At 42.7% G+C, this 16958-nt stretch overlaps 1 protein-coding gene across 1 annotated transcript in view; it reads right to left on the minus strand.

Annotated features, from left to right (window-relative positions):
* Positions 1-944: 944 nt before the first annotated feature.
* Cenpj (centromere protein J) overlaps positions 945-16958 on the minus strand; it is a 58588-nt gene continuing 42574 nt past the window's right edge. The window contains exons 10-17 of the mRNA XM_051143181.1: positions 13368-13616; positions 10233-10317; positions 7057-7121; positions 6527-6637; positions 4614-4754; positions 4456-4540; positions 4255-4375; positions 945-1813 (exon numbers count right to left, since the gene is read on the minus strand). Of these exons, the coding sequence (XP_050999138.1) occupies positions 1621-1813; positions 4255-4375; positions 4456-4540; positions 4614-4754; positions 6527-6637; positions 7057-7121; positions 10233-10317; positions 13368-13616 (1050 nt within the window). The 3' untranslated portion in view covers positions 945-1620. The remainder of the gene's footprint in view (positions 1814-4254; positions 4376-4455; positions 4541-4613; positions 4755-6526; positions 6638-7056; positions 7122-10232; positions 10318-13367; positions 13617-16958) is intronic.

Genomic DNA, 16958 nt, shown 5'->3' on the forward strand with positions numbered 1-16958 from the left:
AGCAAGTTTTAAAGTAATACTTTTTGTTTTTCAGGCATACAAGAGCACCTGTAGCTGTCCAGAAAGAAAAAGTTTACTGTTAGATTTGTACCATTTTGGGTTTGATTTTAACTTGTTCTGCAGTTATGTCTTTTCCCTCCTTTAGTCTTGTTAAATTGTTAAAGAATGGTGTAGGAGGAAGTTTATATTTTCTTTGAAATATTTTTGTTTTTACTGTTTTCAAAATAAAATTGAGGCATATAGAAATTTTAGTTCATGTTATTAAGATTTTGCTTAAGAAACAGTGGAATTGTTGAAGGTCATGAACTGTCTCACCCCATTACCGCCGCCACTCCCTTACAAGATGAGTAATGACTGAGGTGATGTTTATACTTCTGCTGTACATGATTCCATAAGAAAGACTGAGTACTGGGAAACGTAGGTTTTGCACTGCCCATCGAGTGCATGTTCTTATCATTAGATATTTAGGTATCTGGGACTTTTGTGTGTTTATAGGGCCCTTATACACGTGAGAGGTTTTCTCACATGTGCACAGTAGTGGGATTTGCTGGGTCAGGGGGCAGTTGCTTCTGAAAAAGAAGTTAGTGAAAACACAGACAGGCCAAGTATTTATTACAAATATATATTTCTTTACCTCTATGAGTAACAGCCAAATTTTATTTTATGCATAGCAGATCCAGCGTGTGATATATAAAATGTAAAGGAGAGCCTTGGGTTTTCATTAGCTTTAATAGTTTTAAAGTTTATGTCTTACTCTAATATTCTTCCACAGTGTTAAGTAATATATTTTTATTTTTTGTTTTTCACATTCAGTTCTTAATCGATATTTGTTAACGAGTAATTGTCAATACCTATTGTCCTAGTTATAAACTCACAGTAGGCAGTTTGCCCTTTCTAGTTATAAGCTCGCAGTAGGCAGTTCGCCCTTTCTCTGAGCACGTTTGCTTGTGCTGGCTGCCACCTCTCTGGTAATAAGATGAAGGAGGCTATGACTGGTTCACACCAGCTACTTCTCTGTTTCTGACAAGTTACATAGCACTCTGGTTGTAATTCATGAGAGCTTTCATCTAAGAACTGGCTGCAGTACTGTACTGACACTCACTTTTTAGTTCATTCTCTGAAACAAGGATTGGATGCTCTTTTACCTCTTGGGTTTCTTATTTTGAAAACCTGCACAAACTATGTATGGTGGTGCACGCCTTTACTCAGCATTGAGGGGACCAAGGCAGGTGGATCTCTGAATTCATGGCCAGCCCAACCTACACAGTAAGTTTCTGGCTACCCAGTGCTACACAGTAGGGCCCAGTCTCTAAAAAACAAGACCAAAAAAAGCAAAGTTGTTTAAAAAATAAACTGTACATGGTTTACAGCAAAGTAATAACGTTTGGCTCTTCCTGACTGTAGAAAGACACATACAAAGGGGGAGCTGCTTCTGTGTTTCTAAGAATGTAGACCAGGAAGAGACTCTGCAGTAAAACTTTAATTTTAAAATTCAAACATAATTTACATTTAGACACACACACATTATATAAATTAAACGACCGAACACATGAAGAAATGTACATACTCTGAACAGAAGAGCCACGTAGTGTTACCTCATGATTAATCCCACAATAATCTCTACAATTCTGTGTCCATTACAACATTGCCATCTTTGTCCTTCACTCTAACCCGGCCAGATGTGTACTTCGTCTCTTGATGACCATTTGCATAGACAGTTTTAACAGTCCCATCTGGATATTCTCTTCTCTTGAACTGGGCAGTATGGAGCTCTCTTTGCCCATTATTAAACTCTATGATTTTGTTGCCATCACTGTAAAATTTAAACCAGAATATAATTCCTTAAAAATGTGTATCAACAAGAGCTGGTCATAGTGGTAGGTACATGACTGTAATACCAGCCCTGAGGAGGCTGAGGACTGGAGTTCAGGTCCAGCTTGGGCAACACAAAAACCCTGCCTAGCTCTGCCAAGTAGAGCGGGAAAGAGCTCAGTGGTAAAGCACTAGCCTAGTATGCATGAGGCTTTGTATTCATCCTCAATACAGTGGGAGAATAAAAAGAAAAAAAACGTACCACAGGAATGCTAGCTAAAAGGAGCCTTCTTTGATTCTGGTAATTATTCTCCAAAAAAGACTCATTGGTCCTCTTTCCAATACAATTGCAAGTTCTGTCTGCAGTATTTCATTTCAGTTCCAACTACTAAATTAGCTTTTACATGTGGCCATGAAAAGTTTCTCTTATTGAATTTACTTTGTACTTTTACTATAAATGTTTAGTTTTTTGTTTTTAAGTTTTAGATTGTCTAAATCCAAAGAGACTAAAAGTCTAAAAAGACGTGGTTGTTGTGACAAGAGTCTCTTTATGTAGCCCAAAACTGGCCTGCAACTTGCTATGTAAAGTAGGCTGTCCTCAAACTCTCAGTGATCCCCCTCCCTCCTTAGTTCTGGGATGTTAGCATACCCAGCTCAGAGCTGGTCACTCTGTTAAAATTTAGCTATTCAGGTTCCTTGGGGTAAAGTTAGGATGGCTCTTTTTCACTAAGTTGAAGACCACCTGAGTACTTTGAACAACAACAACAAAAAAATAGAATATGAAAAAATGAAGCAGATTGCTGGGCATGTGTATGGGACATTCATAGTGAATTTTCATGGCCTGAGATTCAGCAGTTTGAAACATATTGCAGAATCATCATGTGCCACATATATGTGAGACACAAAATCTATCCCAAGAGCTGCTTCCCCTGGGGGGGGGGGGGGCGCTCCAGCACAGCTGCATCTGCACAAGCCAGGTGATTCAGTGGCGCACTGCAATTTGAGAACCACTGCTCTGAAGAAAGAAATAATTCTAACCGAACTAATAACACCTGGGACTTGCTCGTGAAAGTAGTTAGTCTATGTTGAAGCATGGTACAGAAATTTTATTTACTTCTCTGCTTATTATGCAAAACTACTGTTAAAAAAGAAATCCTAAATTTTTTCAAATGTTATCCAACGCATAACAGACCTCTAATTTTTTTTAACAAACTGCTATTTATTTGTGTATGTATCAGATTTCTACACTAAGGGGAAAAACACTACAGTGACTATAAGAAATTGCTGTACCACCTGAATTCTTGGCCAATCTGTATGATCGGCTTCACGCTGGCTAGTACATTAACTGTTTTCAAAGACAGAGTTATTTAGTTGTCATATTCTAAAATAAAGGGAAAACTCAAAATCAGATGTGGCAGACCTTCACCAGGACGGTGGTTAAAATGATGGGGTAAGCAGCTCTGCATCATCAGCTTGGTTATGATGTGCACCTACAATCTTAGCGTGTAGGATATGATGGCAGAAGGATCAGAAGTTCAAGGCCAGCCTGAGCCACAAGAAACTCAGCTTTAAAAAAAGTTTTTTTTATTGTGTATCGGGCATCCAGGGACCACATAAAATTAACTTTCAAAATGTAATGTTCAGAAAGACAAAGGAAGAGCTTACTGATTTTTAAAGTTTGGATCAAATATGCCAAGAAATTAAAACTGTACCAAAGTGGACAGAGGGGTTGATAAAGTAAAACTACAGGCAAGATTGGAACTACAGGCACACACTTGAGGACAGCGTGGCTTCTGTGTTTCATTCTGTTTTCAAGGTTCACACTAAACCTTTTTTTAAATTTTAGTTTATTATAATTTATTCAGATCACATCCTGAATGTTATCCCCTCACTTTTATCTCTTCCTGTTCCCACCCTCACTCCCTCTTCCCCTCCCCTAGACTCTAAACAACTTTTTTGTTTGTTTGGTTGGTTGGTTTTTCAAGACAGGGTTTAGGGTTTCTCTGTGTAGCAGCCTTGGCTGTCCTGGACTCACTTTGCAGACCAGGCTGGCCTTGAACTCCCAGCAATCCGCCTACCTTTGCCTCCTAAGTGCAGGGATTAGAGGCGTGTATGCCACCGCGCCCAGTTGACTCTTAACTTCTAAACAAACAAATGACTCCCACCTCTCCTGAGTTCTGTGCAGCCTCTCTCTAAACTTCACAGCGCAGTCATGTGTCTCTCATGTTTCAAGTGTCTGTCTCAACTCATTGAAAATTCAAGTCACTGATACATTTTGTTTCGTATTTGGGAGGGTGATGCTTCCTTGCACGTAACAAGTTCCAACTCAGATCTTCATGACTGCACAGCAAGTGCTCTTCCCTACTGAGCCAAATCCCCAGTCCCAATTTTTTTTTTAAGTTGAACCATGAAAATTGGAAACAGACTTAAGAGGTGCCATACCGTTGTACTCGGACAACTGTGCCATCTGGAAAGATGCTCTCTTCTTGACCATCAGCAAATAAAGTCTTAATGGTCTGGTCAGGAAATGTGATTTCTTTTCTTCCATCTGGGAAATGCTTTTCTGTTTTAAAAATGATTGTTATCAGTATTTGTTTTTGAAGGAAGGCTAGCATTAAACAGAGGAGGCAAAGAAGTTTGTACCTATTTGTCCACTTGAGAAATGTAAGACTTGCAGGCCTTCTGGGTATGTGGTGTGCGTGGTCTGGGCAGCGGCATAGTAATAGACCTGCAAAGACATTTCCTCGAGTCACCCTCTCAAGAGACGGCACAGCCAGAAGCAGTGGCCTGAGCACACTCACCACTCTCTCATCCGGCATGACCTGCTTCACGTCACCATTGAAAAACGTAACAGTGATGCTCTTCCCATCCGCACTCACTTCCTTCCGAGTCCCATTGGGAAACAGGACAACCCGGCTCCCATTTTTATAAACCTTTTCTACCTAAAAAGACACAAGGTGATTATCACTAGGTAAGATTTCCTCCTGACACCACGCAACAAAGATATGAAGAATACCTTGCCTGTTTACGCACATCCAAATTCTCCACAATAGACGTAAAAAACATATTTCTAAAATCCAAAGTAGAGAATAGAAAACACCTTTATTTCATCAGGTTTTGTTTTGTTGTTTTCTGAAACAGGGTTTCTCTGTGTAGCCTTGGCTGTCCTGGACTCACTTTGTAGACCAGGCTGACCTCAAACTCACAGCGATCCACCTGCCTCTGCCTCCCAAGTGCTGGGATTAAAGGCGTGCGCCAACCACCAACCACTTTTTCTCGGCTTTTTATTCATATTCCATTTATATTAACAATTCATCTAAAATAAATTCTCTCATCAACTTGGTGTCCTATAGGAGACTCATAAAATATGGTCACTTGACTTTATCCTCATCAGTCCTCAAGGTTAGACTGAACTTTGGCCTTATTTCAGTTAAATGAACAAGATGTATGAAACATATGAAAAATATCCTTACACACCTCCCCAGGCATCATTATGTCCCTTTTCACCCCTCCCTTTAATCAGCACACCCACTTTTTCCACTTAGAAACTTCTGTAAGGACAAGAACACTTGCTGCCAAGCCTGATGGCCTGGGTTCTCAGGACACACATGTTTTATGGAGAGTACCAACTCCTGCAGTTGTGCTCTGACTTCCTCGTTTGTTGTGTGGCACACACAGATAACTAAGGGCAGGAACAAAGTCACACAGGCTAGTAACAGGCCTGGCTCCAGAACAGAATTACAAAGACCACAGAGGAGAACATGTGAGAGGCCGTGCCGCTCTGTGTTAAAGGGGTGATAGTCCTGCTTTTGCTTATCACTAAATGTTCAAGTGCCACTGCAGCCATCAACACCAGCCCTGGTCACATACTACACAACAGTCACTGATGGGCCACGTGCATAACATTCTCCCCGATTAGTATAGTGAAGCTGGAAAACCTGACCCTTTGCATCCTAGCTGCCATCATGCACAGCATCATGTTGTGTTTTAGTGACGGCGTAAGCCTGTGCTGACAGCTTCAGAAAAGTACATCCCACACAATTATGTAAAGTACATCGTGTTCAATAATATAAAACAGCTATGTTGCTGATTCATGTGCTTTCTATGCTTTTATACACATCATTCTATGTGTTTATGTCACACACAGTCTCCTATCACACATGATATTTGTATCAGCACACATGGAGTCTCCTGTGCTTCAGCTTATTTGGTGCCCTTTGTTCTTCTAAGTCCTCAGAACAGTGGTTCTACCATATACATGCCTATGTCTGCACACACACCCTGTATACATTTATACATAGACGTGGCATACACCACCCCTAGTCTGAGGTAGATCTCATTTAGGTCTCTGTGAGCACATTCTAGGATATTCATAAATAATACAATCTGTAACAATGCAGTTCTCAGAATAGGTTCCTGTTGTCAAATGACAAGTGACACTCTTTTCAGAGTCTAAAATCCTTATTTTAATGCTATTTTTTATAGCACACTTTTTGATAACTTTTTATTTTTGGTGTTTGTTAGAGAATTTGTTAGTGTTTTGCCTGCCTATGTCATCATGTCAGATCCCCTGGAACTAGAGTCACAGATAGCTGTGAGCTGCCATGTGGGTGCTGGGAATTGAACCAGAGTCCTCTGAAAGGGCAGCCACTTTAACTACTGAGCCATCTCTCCAGCCCCAACACACTCATTATTTTAAATGAATATGGTTTACCTTTCCATCAGGATGACTGATTTCTCCCTGAATCTCTTCCTCATTTTCCTCATTTTTATATTCAAGATCTGGGAAGTTCACTGGTTCAAGAGGCTCTCTGGGCAAGGCAGCCTACAATATAAGACATTTTAAGCTGTTAACAACCTGCACCCACTAAATTAAAACCCAGATTCTAAAACTACATTCTATAGAGTCCATGGCTCATGTTTGTTGTTATATTTGAAACATTTACAATGTTAAATAAAAACCTTTTTTTTAAAAAAAATTGTTACTATGTATACAGTGTTGTGCCTGCATGTAACACCTGCACCCAGGAAGAGGGCATCCGATCCCATTATAGATGATTGTGAACCACCAGGTGGTTGCTGGGAATTAAGCTCAGGACTTTTGGAAGAGCAGCCAGTGCTCTAAGTTTCTGAGCCATCTCTCCAGCTCCCAGAAGCCCTTCTTCATACCTTTAGAAATTTAACAAATCCATTTCAATCTTGAATAAGGTACATTCACATATTTAACTATATAAAAAGATTTACTTGTCCTTTATCCGAGCTGCCTAAGTCACGAGGAGGCACAGACTTGGATCTTCGAGCCAGATTCCCTGTTAGAATGTAATTGTCAGAGTTAGTTTTAATACTTAGTGAAAATGTTTAGCTTATTGGTCTGATAAAACATTTCCTTTGGGGGCCAGTGAGAGGGCTCAGCTGATAAAAGCACTTGTCCCCAAGCCTTGAAACATTAATCCTTGGAACACACATGGTAGGAGGAGAGAACCAACTTCCACATTGTCAGCTGCCCTCCACATGAACACAGTGGGACACACATACCCACACTACACACAAAATAAAACGTTTGCTTTGTCAGTGCTGTCTTATTTAACCCAGCTGCCTTGTTTTATTTATGTGTATGTGGGAGTCTGTCTGAAGATATGAATACACTCTAGCATGTGAGGGCATCATATCCCTTGTAGCTGAGTTACAGGTGGTTGTCAGCTACCCAGAGTGGGTGCTGGGAACTGAACTTAAGTCATCTGAGAACAGCAAATTCTCAATCACTGAGCCATCGCTCCAGCCCATTACCCCATATAAACCATCCCCCTTAGAGTCCAAACTGGCAGCATTGCCAATTCTATACCATAATGTATTTAGAAAATACATCTGAAAAATCAGTATATGGAAGATGGAAGACAGAGATAAAAGATGGAAAAAGGAAGAGCGCAGAGGCTTGCCATAGGTAGCCAGGGCTCTGGGGCTAGCAGGGTGCTTTTTCCGTCTGTATAGGACACAAGAAGAATGTCATAGGCCAGGTGTGCAAATTTTAACTGTCACGTCATCTCTAACCTTTAACCTCCGCCAGAGATGAGACTAATTCTCCCCTTTTTTTCAGGTGAGGAGACCAAGGCTGAGAGGATAAATTACCAAATCTACAAGACAGAACCAGAATTAGAGCCCTGACAATTCATTACATACCAAATTTAATTCTCTCAATTATGATCTGACATGAAACTGAACCCTCTATCTACAGTTGGACAGAGCTAGGAGACAGGAACATGCAGACTCCTCGGTGCAGGCTCGCCATCTGCAGTACTGTACACACAGACACATGGGACAATAGAGACAGACAGCAAGTGGTGCAGGAACAGCCAGACACATTCCACAGGCAGTGTGGCTCACAGCCTAATAAGGGAAAGCTGAAAGCACAGGAGGCTGGAGAGAAGGCTCAGTTACGAGTACTTGTTGCTCTTCAGAGGACACAGGTACAGTTTCCTATGCCATGTGATAACTAATAACACTCTGCAACCCCAGTTCTGGGGAATTCAATGCCCTCTTCTGGCCTCAGCAGGTCCAGGCAGACATATGTTTCAGACATACATGTGGGTGGAACATCCATACACATACTTTAAAAACAAAACAAAACACCACATGCAGGGAAAAAAGCAGCCCAGCAACATTAAAATAAATTGGGTGCATCAAAAGAGATGAGTACACACAGGCCAGCTTTAGCATCCCCCCCCCCCAACCTCAAAGCTAGCCTAAGCTATGTGAGACCTCATCCTTAAAAAAAGGAAAAAAAAGTTGAAAAGCAATAGGCTAATAGGCTGAGAAAAGATTTTTGTGACATAGGTAAGTTACAATGGTTAAAGACATTAAGTTATTTTCCTTTAATAAAAAAAGAAACTCAGGGCTGAGGAGATGGCTGAGCTGCACAGCACCTGCCTTGCACACATGGGTTTCAGTTCCCAGTAACATAGGCCAGGGTGGGACCCATGTAGCTAATCAGCAAAGGCAGTGGTGTTCACTGTATTTAAATGGTCAAGGAAATGTGCATTAAAATAGCAGTGACAGATACACTCACCTGGCTGGCAAAAACTACAATCTGATGGCACCGAGTACTGGGCAAGTATGGAATCAAGTACTTTCCTAGCTATTGAAAGTACAGCTTTCATATCAGGGCTAGGGATGTAGTTCAGTTGATAAACATGCAGGCTGCTAGGAGTGACCTTGAGTTCAATCTAGACAACTCACATGGGAAGAGCGAAACTACTTTCCCATAGCTGTTTTCTCAATCCATGTGTTTGGACTCACAATAAATACAAGTAATAAACTTTAAGAGTGTACTAGCATGTTTTAGAAATATTTTGGTACAATCTATTGGCATTAAAGGTCCTCTACCAGTTGTCCAGTTATTCTAACCCTTGCTATGTACCTAGAGAAACGCATGTACGTATTCCAGATGCAAATAAGAATGCCCACAGTATTGCCAACATCACACACCAATTCATACAAGTGAATCTGTTAAGGCCGGAGAGATGGCCTAGCAGTTAGGAACACTGGCTGCTTTTGCAAGGACTTGGGTTTAGTTCCCAGTATCTACATGGCAAACTCTTGATAATTACAGATTTATAAGTTGTATGGGCACATGTAGTTTAAAAGAATAAATAAACATGGGATGCTCTCAGGAGTTATCTGAGGGGTAAGGGCTGACATAGAGACCCTAAAGCAACCCCCAAAGGGCTCAAGTTTCTCCAGGAACCTCATGAAGTGGGAGGGAAAGGCTGCAGCGCAGCTCCACAGGAGCACTCAGTTCTGACAGCGCTTCTCACAGCTAAATGAACACCGTGCATATTTTTTGGCCTTGTCTATAAATTATAACTGTTACTATTTGTCCACACTGTAAATGGATCCTTTCTCCTTTACCAGCTTGTCCCCTGACTTCTTTTATTTGGTTTTGTTGTTTTGTTTTTCATTTGTTTGTTTTTCTTGCATTGACCTTTTAAAAATAATTTTTATATGCATTGGTGTTTTGCCTGCATGTATGTCTGTGTGAAGGTGTCAGATCTTGGAGTTACAGACAGTTGTGAGCTGCCATGTGGTTGCTGGGAACTGAACCCACGTCCTCTGGAAGAGTGGCCAGTGCTCTTAGCCACTGAGCCATCTCCCAGCCCCTCCTACTTCTTTTGAAACAGAAACTAAGGCAGTAGCTTATATGCTAGTGATGTAGAGGCTTCAAAACCACCAGTGTTTAATTCCATGACTGTAACCCTCTCTCCTCTGCCCCATCCACGTCCTTCTAACCCGTCTCACCTGGCAACCCAGACTGGCCTTGAACCTATGGTGAGCCTCCCGACTGGTAGGGTAACACGTGTGTCACCATGCTCAGCTCAGATTACCTAGTAAGTTCTGACATATAAAAGAGCCATGCAGCCTCTTACCTTGTGCTGGCAAATAGTTTTTCTTATATTTTTCTACCTGGGCTCCCGAAGAAACATGACTCTTTTGGAACTGAGTTGATGAATTCTATAATAAGAGAGATAATTTTTAATATAACTGTTAGTCTACACTTCATGACACTGAGTAAAATTAACTCAGTTAAGAGCTGTTCATCTGCACTCTGAATTACATTAGGTCAGGTAAATTAGTGGCTATCTAGGAATGAAACACAAACACACACACACACACACACACACACACACACACACACACAAAGTCCTTCAACCCAAGACACAGAACAGACCTTCATGTCAATCAACCTCTTCCACCAGCTGCCCACATGTCCCCACTGGATAATGAAGCTGCCTGACACTCCCCCATCCCAAAAGTCTGTCCCTACCAGCAGCCTGTCAGGCTCTCCCCACCTCCCTGGTGACAGTGTCTTTGGTATCTTGACCTGCCCCACCACCCATCTGGGCTCTGTCCACCCTCAGCTATGATAATCCCAGAACTTGCCACCATCAATTCTAACAGTACCTTCAATAAACAGATGCACAAATCACAATTCCAAAGTAGTCTGTTTACAAAGATCTAGACTGTGGGGTATTCCGCCAAATAAATATCCAAGAATCTCTCTAAAAAGTCAGGGTTGCAAAAGCCGGGCGAGGTGGCACACGCCTTTAATCCCAGCACTTGGGAGGCAGAGGTAGGCAGATCGCTGAGTTCAAGGCCAGCCTGATCTACAAAGCGAGACCAGGACAGCCAAGGTTAACACAGAGAGACTCTGTCTCGAAAAACCAAAAAAATAAAATAAGATAAAAAGTTAGCGTTGCTTCATAAAATGCTAAATTTTTTTGGTTTGGTTTGGATTTTTGTTTTGTTTTGGGGCTTTTTGTTTTTGTTTTTGTTTTTGTTTTTCGAAACAGGGTTTTTCTGTGTAGCCTTAGCTGTCCTGGACTCACTTTTGTAGACCAAACTGACCTTGAACTCAGAGATCTGCCTGCCTCTGCCTCCGAGTGCTGGGATTAAAATTGTGCACCACCACGCCCCGCCAACTGCCAAAGTATTGAAAGGCTAAGCGGCCATGATTTCTACAGCTCCTTTCAACTGCTTTGGCCACACAAAGCATGGAGATTTCACAGCAGTCAGAGCAGAACAAGTCAGGGCCTCATCACATCTCTTTTACCTCTTCTCCACCGGAAACTTCTGTGATACAGTGTGGTGGAGAAGGAATGGATGTCTCTTGTAGGGCAATGTATCCTGTCTTTCCAGATCAGCCTAGAGCACACAGCCTGTTGATGCACACATTTGCTATGGCCTGTGCACCTGTAACCCTGGCCTTCTGATATGGCTCACACTCGTGGTTTACCACAGTCACTGTTACACACCGCAAACCTACATCCTCCTCCCCTGGGTAACAGCATCACTTTTGCCAAAATCCAACCCATCACCAAAAGAGCTGAACAACAACCCAAAACAAGAGCAATCAGTTCTGACTCAGGTGCGAGGTCTCCCGCCCACGTAGCCCCCCACCACTGCAACCACAAACCAGCCTGTCCTGCCATCCTAGTTTGCTTTCCATTGTTGGGATGAAGACCACAACCAAAGCTGGGGGTGGAAGGCATCCCAATCAACGTCCATCTCTGAGAAAAGTCACAGAAGCAAGGCACAGAGATCATGAAGGAACACTGCTTACTAGCTTCATGGCTTGCTTAAACAAGCCAGGACCACCTGCCCAGCAGTAGCCAGGCATACAGTAGGCTGGGCCCTCCCACATTAATCATCAAGTTAATGCCCCCACCAGCTTACCTAGAGGTCAATCTGATGGAGGAATCCTCTCAACAAGATCCCCTCATTCCAGAGGGCTCTAGTGTGACCAGTCACCCCCAAGGACCTGTGGTTTCCAGCTCCCCACACCCACCCTCTGCCTCTTGCTTCCACTCTCAGGTCAAATGAGTGTGCTCCTGTTTCCCCAAGAAAGGCAGAGCTTTAGGGGACATCCCACAAGCTGCCACTATGCCTCAGCCTGGTCCCACCAGGGCCAGCCCTCATCTCTTTTAGGATGCTGCCCAGCTCTTCACTGCGTCCTCCTGCAGCAGTGTCCTCTTCCCTGAGCCACGTCTATCTAAAGTAACAAAGCCCTCACCCCAATCTCTTCAGCCACTGTCCCCAACTCCGCAGGGATAGCATACTCTGCCCATATCTTCACTGCATTCTTCCCACCATCAACACTCTGAGGAAAAGGGTCTTACTGTGCTTGGGAATAACCTCAGCAGGTCCAGCAGGCTACTCTCAATCTCAGGGAACTGCTCTTCTCTTTGCTCAGGACACTATGACAGCCTTCTCCCTCCATACCCTCTGGCTAGTCACCTTCGTCACCTGCTCTATCACTAAGCCAGCTCTTATTCACCAGTGCCTCACGAAACACAAATTCTGAAAGCATCAAGTGTCACCCCCAGCCTGCCCTTCCAGGGCAGCATCTCCACATGATGGCTAGGAGGCCTGTCATGCTTACCTCACCATACGTGCACTCCATGGTGGTTTGAATGAGAACTGCCCCACAGGCTCACATATTTGAATGTTTGATCCCCAATCGGCAGACTGTTCGGGAAGCATTAGGAGGTGTGGCCTTATTAGAGGAGGTATGTCACTGGGGACAGGGTTTGAGGTTTCAAAGGTCCATACCACTCCCAATGAGTCTACCTCTTGCTTGAGAATAAGAACGGAAGCCCTTTCCCGCTCCTCAAGCACCATGCCTGCCTGCCACCTTGCTCGCCACCATGGTACTCATGGACTCTTAGCCCTACGACCATGAGTCCCACATTAAATGCTTTCTTTTATAAGTTTCTTTGGTCACGGTGTTTTGTCAGAGCAACAAAAAACTAAGACAAGTAGTAAGTAACTAGCATCAGATTTCCCTCCCTGAATAACTAGAGTTTACACTGGAAGTACATTGCTTTTGCCTTGTGCAATTATCAGCTGGCCCACCTGAGCTTTCAGTCTGTGACAGTCAGTCGTCCTGGAGCTGTGTATCACTAACTTCCCACCCTCTGGATCCGCCATCCCATTTCCTGCCTTTATGATTATAAACAGTAGCCATCACCCTGATATGGCAAAACCAGCTCCCCCAAACCTACCACGGACACAGGCTGAGCCTTTTTTGTTGCTGTCCCATAGCGGCAGGCTTCAGGGCTGCTCTCCATAGCTGCCGCTCTCTTCCAGGCATCCAGTCGGAACCTTTCCATTACTTTTATCTCCTCGCGGAGGTCTGAATTCTCTTTGACGAGCATTTCTATCTGGCTTCTGAGGCGACCCTGTGCACTTGACCATTTTGTTTCCTTCCTTTTCAAGTCTTCCTGTAAATCTGTTATTTGCTGTTTCAAAGCCTGTTAAAAAGAAAAGGTTAGAGAATTAAAACAATGTAATGGGAGAAGAGACACATCAATACAACAAAATCCCAGCCCACCACAGACAGCAGAAGAGGATGTCTAGTCAGTAAATGGCACTGGGTTTTTCAGGAGCTCAGATATGGAGGTTAGCTCAGTGCTCACCTTATTCTGTCACCTGTGAATCAGAAGCCTGGAGACAGCAGAGGCAGCACCAAGTATGGCGTGAGGGAATGCAACCTAACCTAACCACTAACTAAAACAGGTAAAGAAAAAAATGGCATGAATTCTTGGACAGAAGTAGACTTGAGCTAAAGAGAAGGCTCAATCCAAAGTCAAAGACTGGCCCTGAAATCCATGGGTAAGGATGTTAACTCAACTGATTGCTCCCAGTCAGTCAGATCCAAATTAAATCTCTTGTTCAACACCCACCCCTTCTCACTACTGCACTTGACTAGTCTTTAAAAAAGAAAAAATAATAATAATGAGAAGAAACCAACATTAAGAAAATGGAGGGGATATGTGGCTCAATGGTAGATGCTTGCTAAAAATGTACAGGGCCCTGGGTTTAATCCACACACCAAACAAACAGGAAGGGAGGGAGGGAGGGAAGGGGGAAAGGAAGGGAGGAAAGGAGGAAGGAAGGAAAGAAAGGGGGGGTATCTCAAAGGTAGACTACTTGCCTAGGATGGAGATTCTAGGTTCAATCCCCAGGAAGGAAGAAATGAGCTGTTCTAGATGGAATGAAGTGAGTGAAGAAACTCCTAACTAGACACGTCTATGAACAAAATGCAAACGTAACACAGAAAGCAGGACTAAAGTCAGGACAGAATGTTACCCGTGATTTGAGAACTACCACAAAGCAAAGAGACCAGCACGCAACACAGTCTACCAAATGTAACTGGCGGGTCATCATGCTAACTAGAAAAGCCCCAACAGCACAGTGACTGAGTTGAGCTGGGGTCACTAGGGCAAGCAGCAAAGCATGGAGAGGTCCAAGCAGCCTTCCTATCAAAGGTTTTCCCATGTACCCTGGAGATGAGTGCAGCAGGCTCCTCACAAGGCTGAGGTACAGCTCTCATGGCTGCCTAATTCGTGTTAGTACCTCTAACTACTTCATAAAATTAAAAGACAAGGAACACTGTAAAATTCATTCTGTAAAACCAGTATTACTATGATACCAAAATCCATACAAGTACACAACAAAATTCTCATGTCTGTACTTTCATGCCCATCCTGAGGATTTCAGAATACTCGGTGCTAAGGGTTGAACCCTGGGAGTTGAGCACGGTAGGCAAGTGCTGAGTTATACCCTCAGCCTTAAAAATTCTCAAAGTATATGTAGACCAAATTAAATAATACATTAAAACTATACAACATGAACAGGCTGATTTCATTCCAGGAATACAGAGATGGTTAAACATGCAAATTAGCAAATGCAATATAATACATAAACAGAATCAGGGAGAGAAATCACATGGTCGTCCCAATGAGTAGATACAGAAAGCCATTGATAATGTTTAGTATCCCTTCATAATAACAGCCCTGAAGAAACTAGGAACAGACTGCTAGATCAAGAAGGCAAGAGAAATGAAAGTGATACAAATAAGGAAGAAATGCAATTGTCCCTGTGGGTAGATGACATAAACCTATACTTAAAAATTCCAAAGTCTCTACACCCTCAGCTCTGATGCTTTCAGCAGATACAGTCAATATACAAAAATCACTAATTAGCTAATATATTAAATCACATTCACTAATGCAAACATGACAGAATTCAGAATGACAACCTCAGTTATAACAGCTTTAAAATATACATATATCAAATTCTTTTTTTATTAATTTATTCATATTACATCTTGATTGTTAGCCCTTCCCCTGTTTCCTCCCATTCTTCCCTCCCTCCCATTTCTCCCCTTCTCCCCTCCCCTATGTCTGTGATTGAGGGAGACCTCCTCCCCCTATATATGCTCTCAGAATATCAAGTCTCTTCTTGGTAACTAGCTATCTTTCCTCTGAGTGCCGCCAGGTCTCCCCATCTGGAGGACATGGTCAGAAAAGGGGCACCAGAGTTCATGTGAGAGTCAGATCTCACTCTCCACTCAACAGTGGAGAGAATCATGTTCGTCGGCTGGGTCTTGGTAGGGGTTCGAAGCTTACTGCCTATATTCTCCTTCCTGGTGCCTTAGATTGAGGAGGACCCCAGGATCCAGATCTGCCTGTCATAAAGTTCTTCTTGTAGGTTTCCAGGACCCTGTGGGTCCTACTATTTCCTCTTTCTTCCATGCTACTCTGGCCTAAAGTCTCAATCGGATATCCTCTCCCACTTTCTTGGTAAGTAAAGATTTTCATGGTACGTATCCCTTGGACTAGTGTTTTGATATAAGTGAGTATATACAGTTTGTCTCTTTTTGCTTCTGGGTGAACTCACTCATTATGATAATTTCTAGATCAATCCATTTGTCCACAAATATCAGGAATTCCTCGTTTTTAATAGCTGAGTAGTATTCCATCGTGTAAATATACCACAGTTTCTTAGTCCATTCTTCTACTGAGGGACACTTAGGCTGTTTCCATGTTCTGGCTATTATGTATAGAGCAGCTATGAACATGGTTGAGCATATGTCCCTGTTGTGTGGTAGGGCATTTTCTGGGTATATTCCAAGGAGTGGGATGACTGGGTCTTGAGGAAGCCCTATTCCCATTTTTCTGAGAAAGCGCCAGATAGCTTTCCAAAGTGGTTGTACTACTTTGCATTCCCACCAGCAATGAAGGAGTGTTCCTCTTTCTCCACATCCTCGCCAACATATGGTGTCATTTGAGTTTTTGATCTTAGCCATTCTGATGGGTGTAAGATGGAATCTCACTGTCGTTTTGATTTGCATTTCTCTGATGACTAACGAGGACAAGCATTTCTTTAAGTGTTTCTCGGCCATTTGATATTCCTCTGTTGAGAATTCTCTGTTAAGTTCCAAGCCCCATTTCGCAATTGGGTTGTTTAGTTTTGTGGTGTTTAATTTCTTGAGTTCTTTACATATTTTGGATATTAAACCTTTGTCAGATGAAGGGTTGGTGAAGATCTTTTCCCAGTCTGTAGGCTGTTGCTTTGTTCTCTTGACAGTGTCTCCTGCCTTACAGAAGCTTCTCAGCCTCATGAGGTCCCATTTATTAATTGATGACATTAAGGCCTGGATTGTTGGTGTTGTTGTCTCCTGTGCCTATGTGTCCCAGGCTCTTCCCCACTTTTTCCTCTAACTGAATTAATGTCTCTGGTTTTAAGTTGAGGTCTTTAATCCACTTGGACTTGAGTTTTGTGCATGGTGACAAATAAGGGTCTAATTG

This window comes from Acomys russatus, chromosome 3 (assembly GCF_903995435.1).
Source record: "Acomys russatus chromosome 3, mAcoRus1.1, whole genome shotgun sequence".
NCBI classification, from domain to species: domain Eukaryota; kingdom Metazoa; phylum Chordata; class Mammalia; order Rodentia; family Muridae; genus Acomys; species Acomys russatus.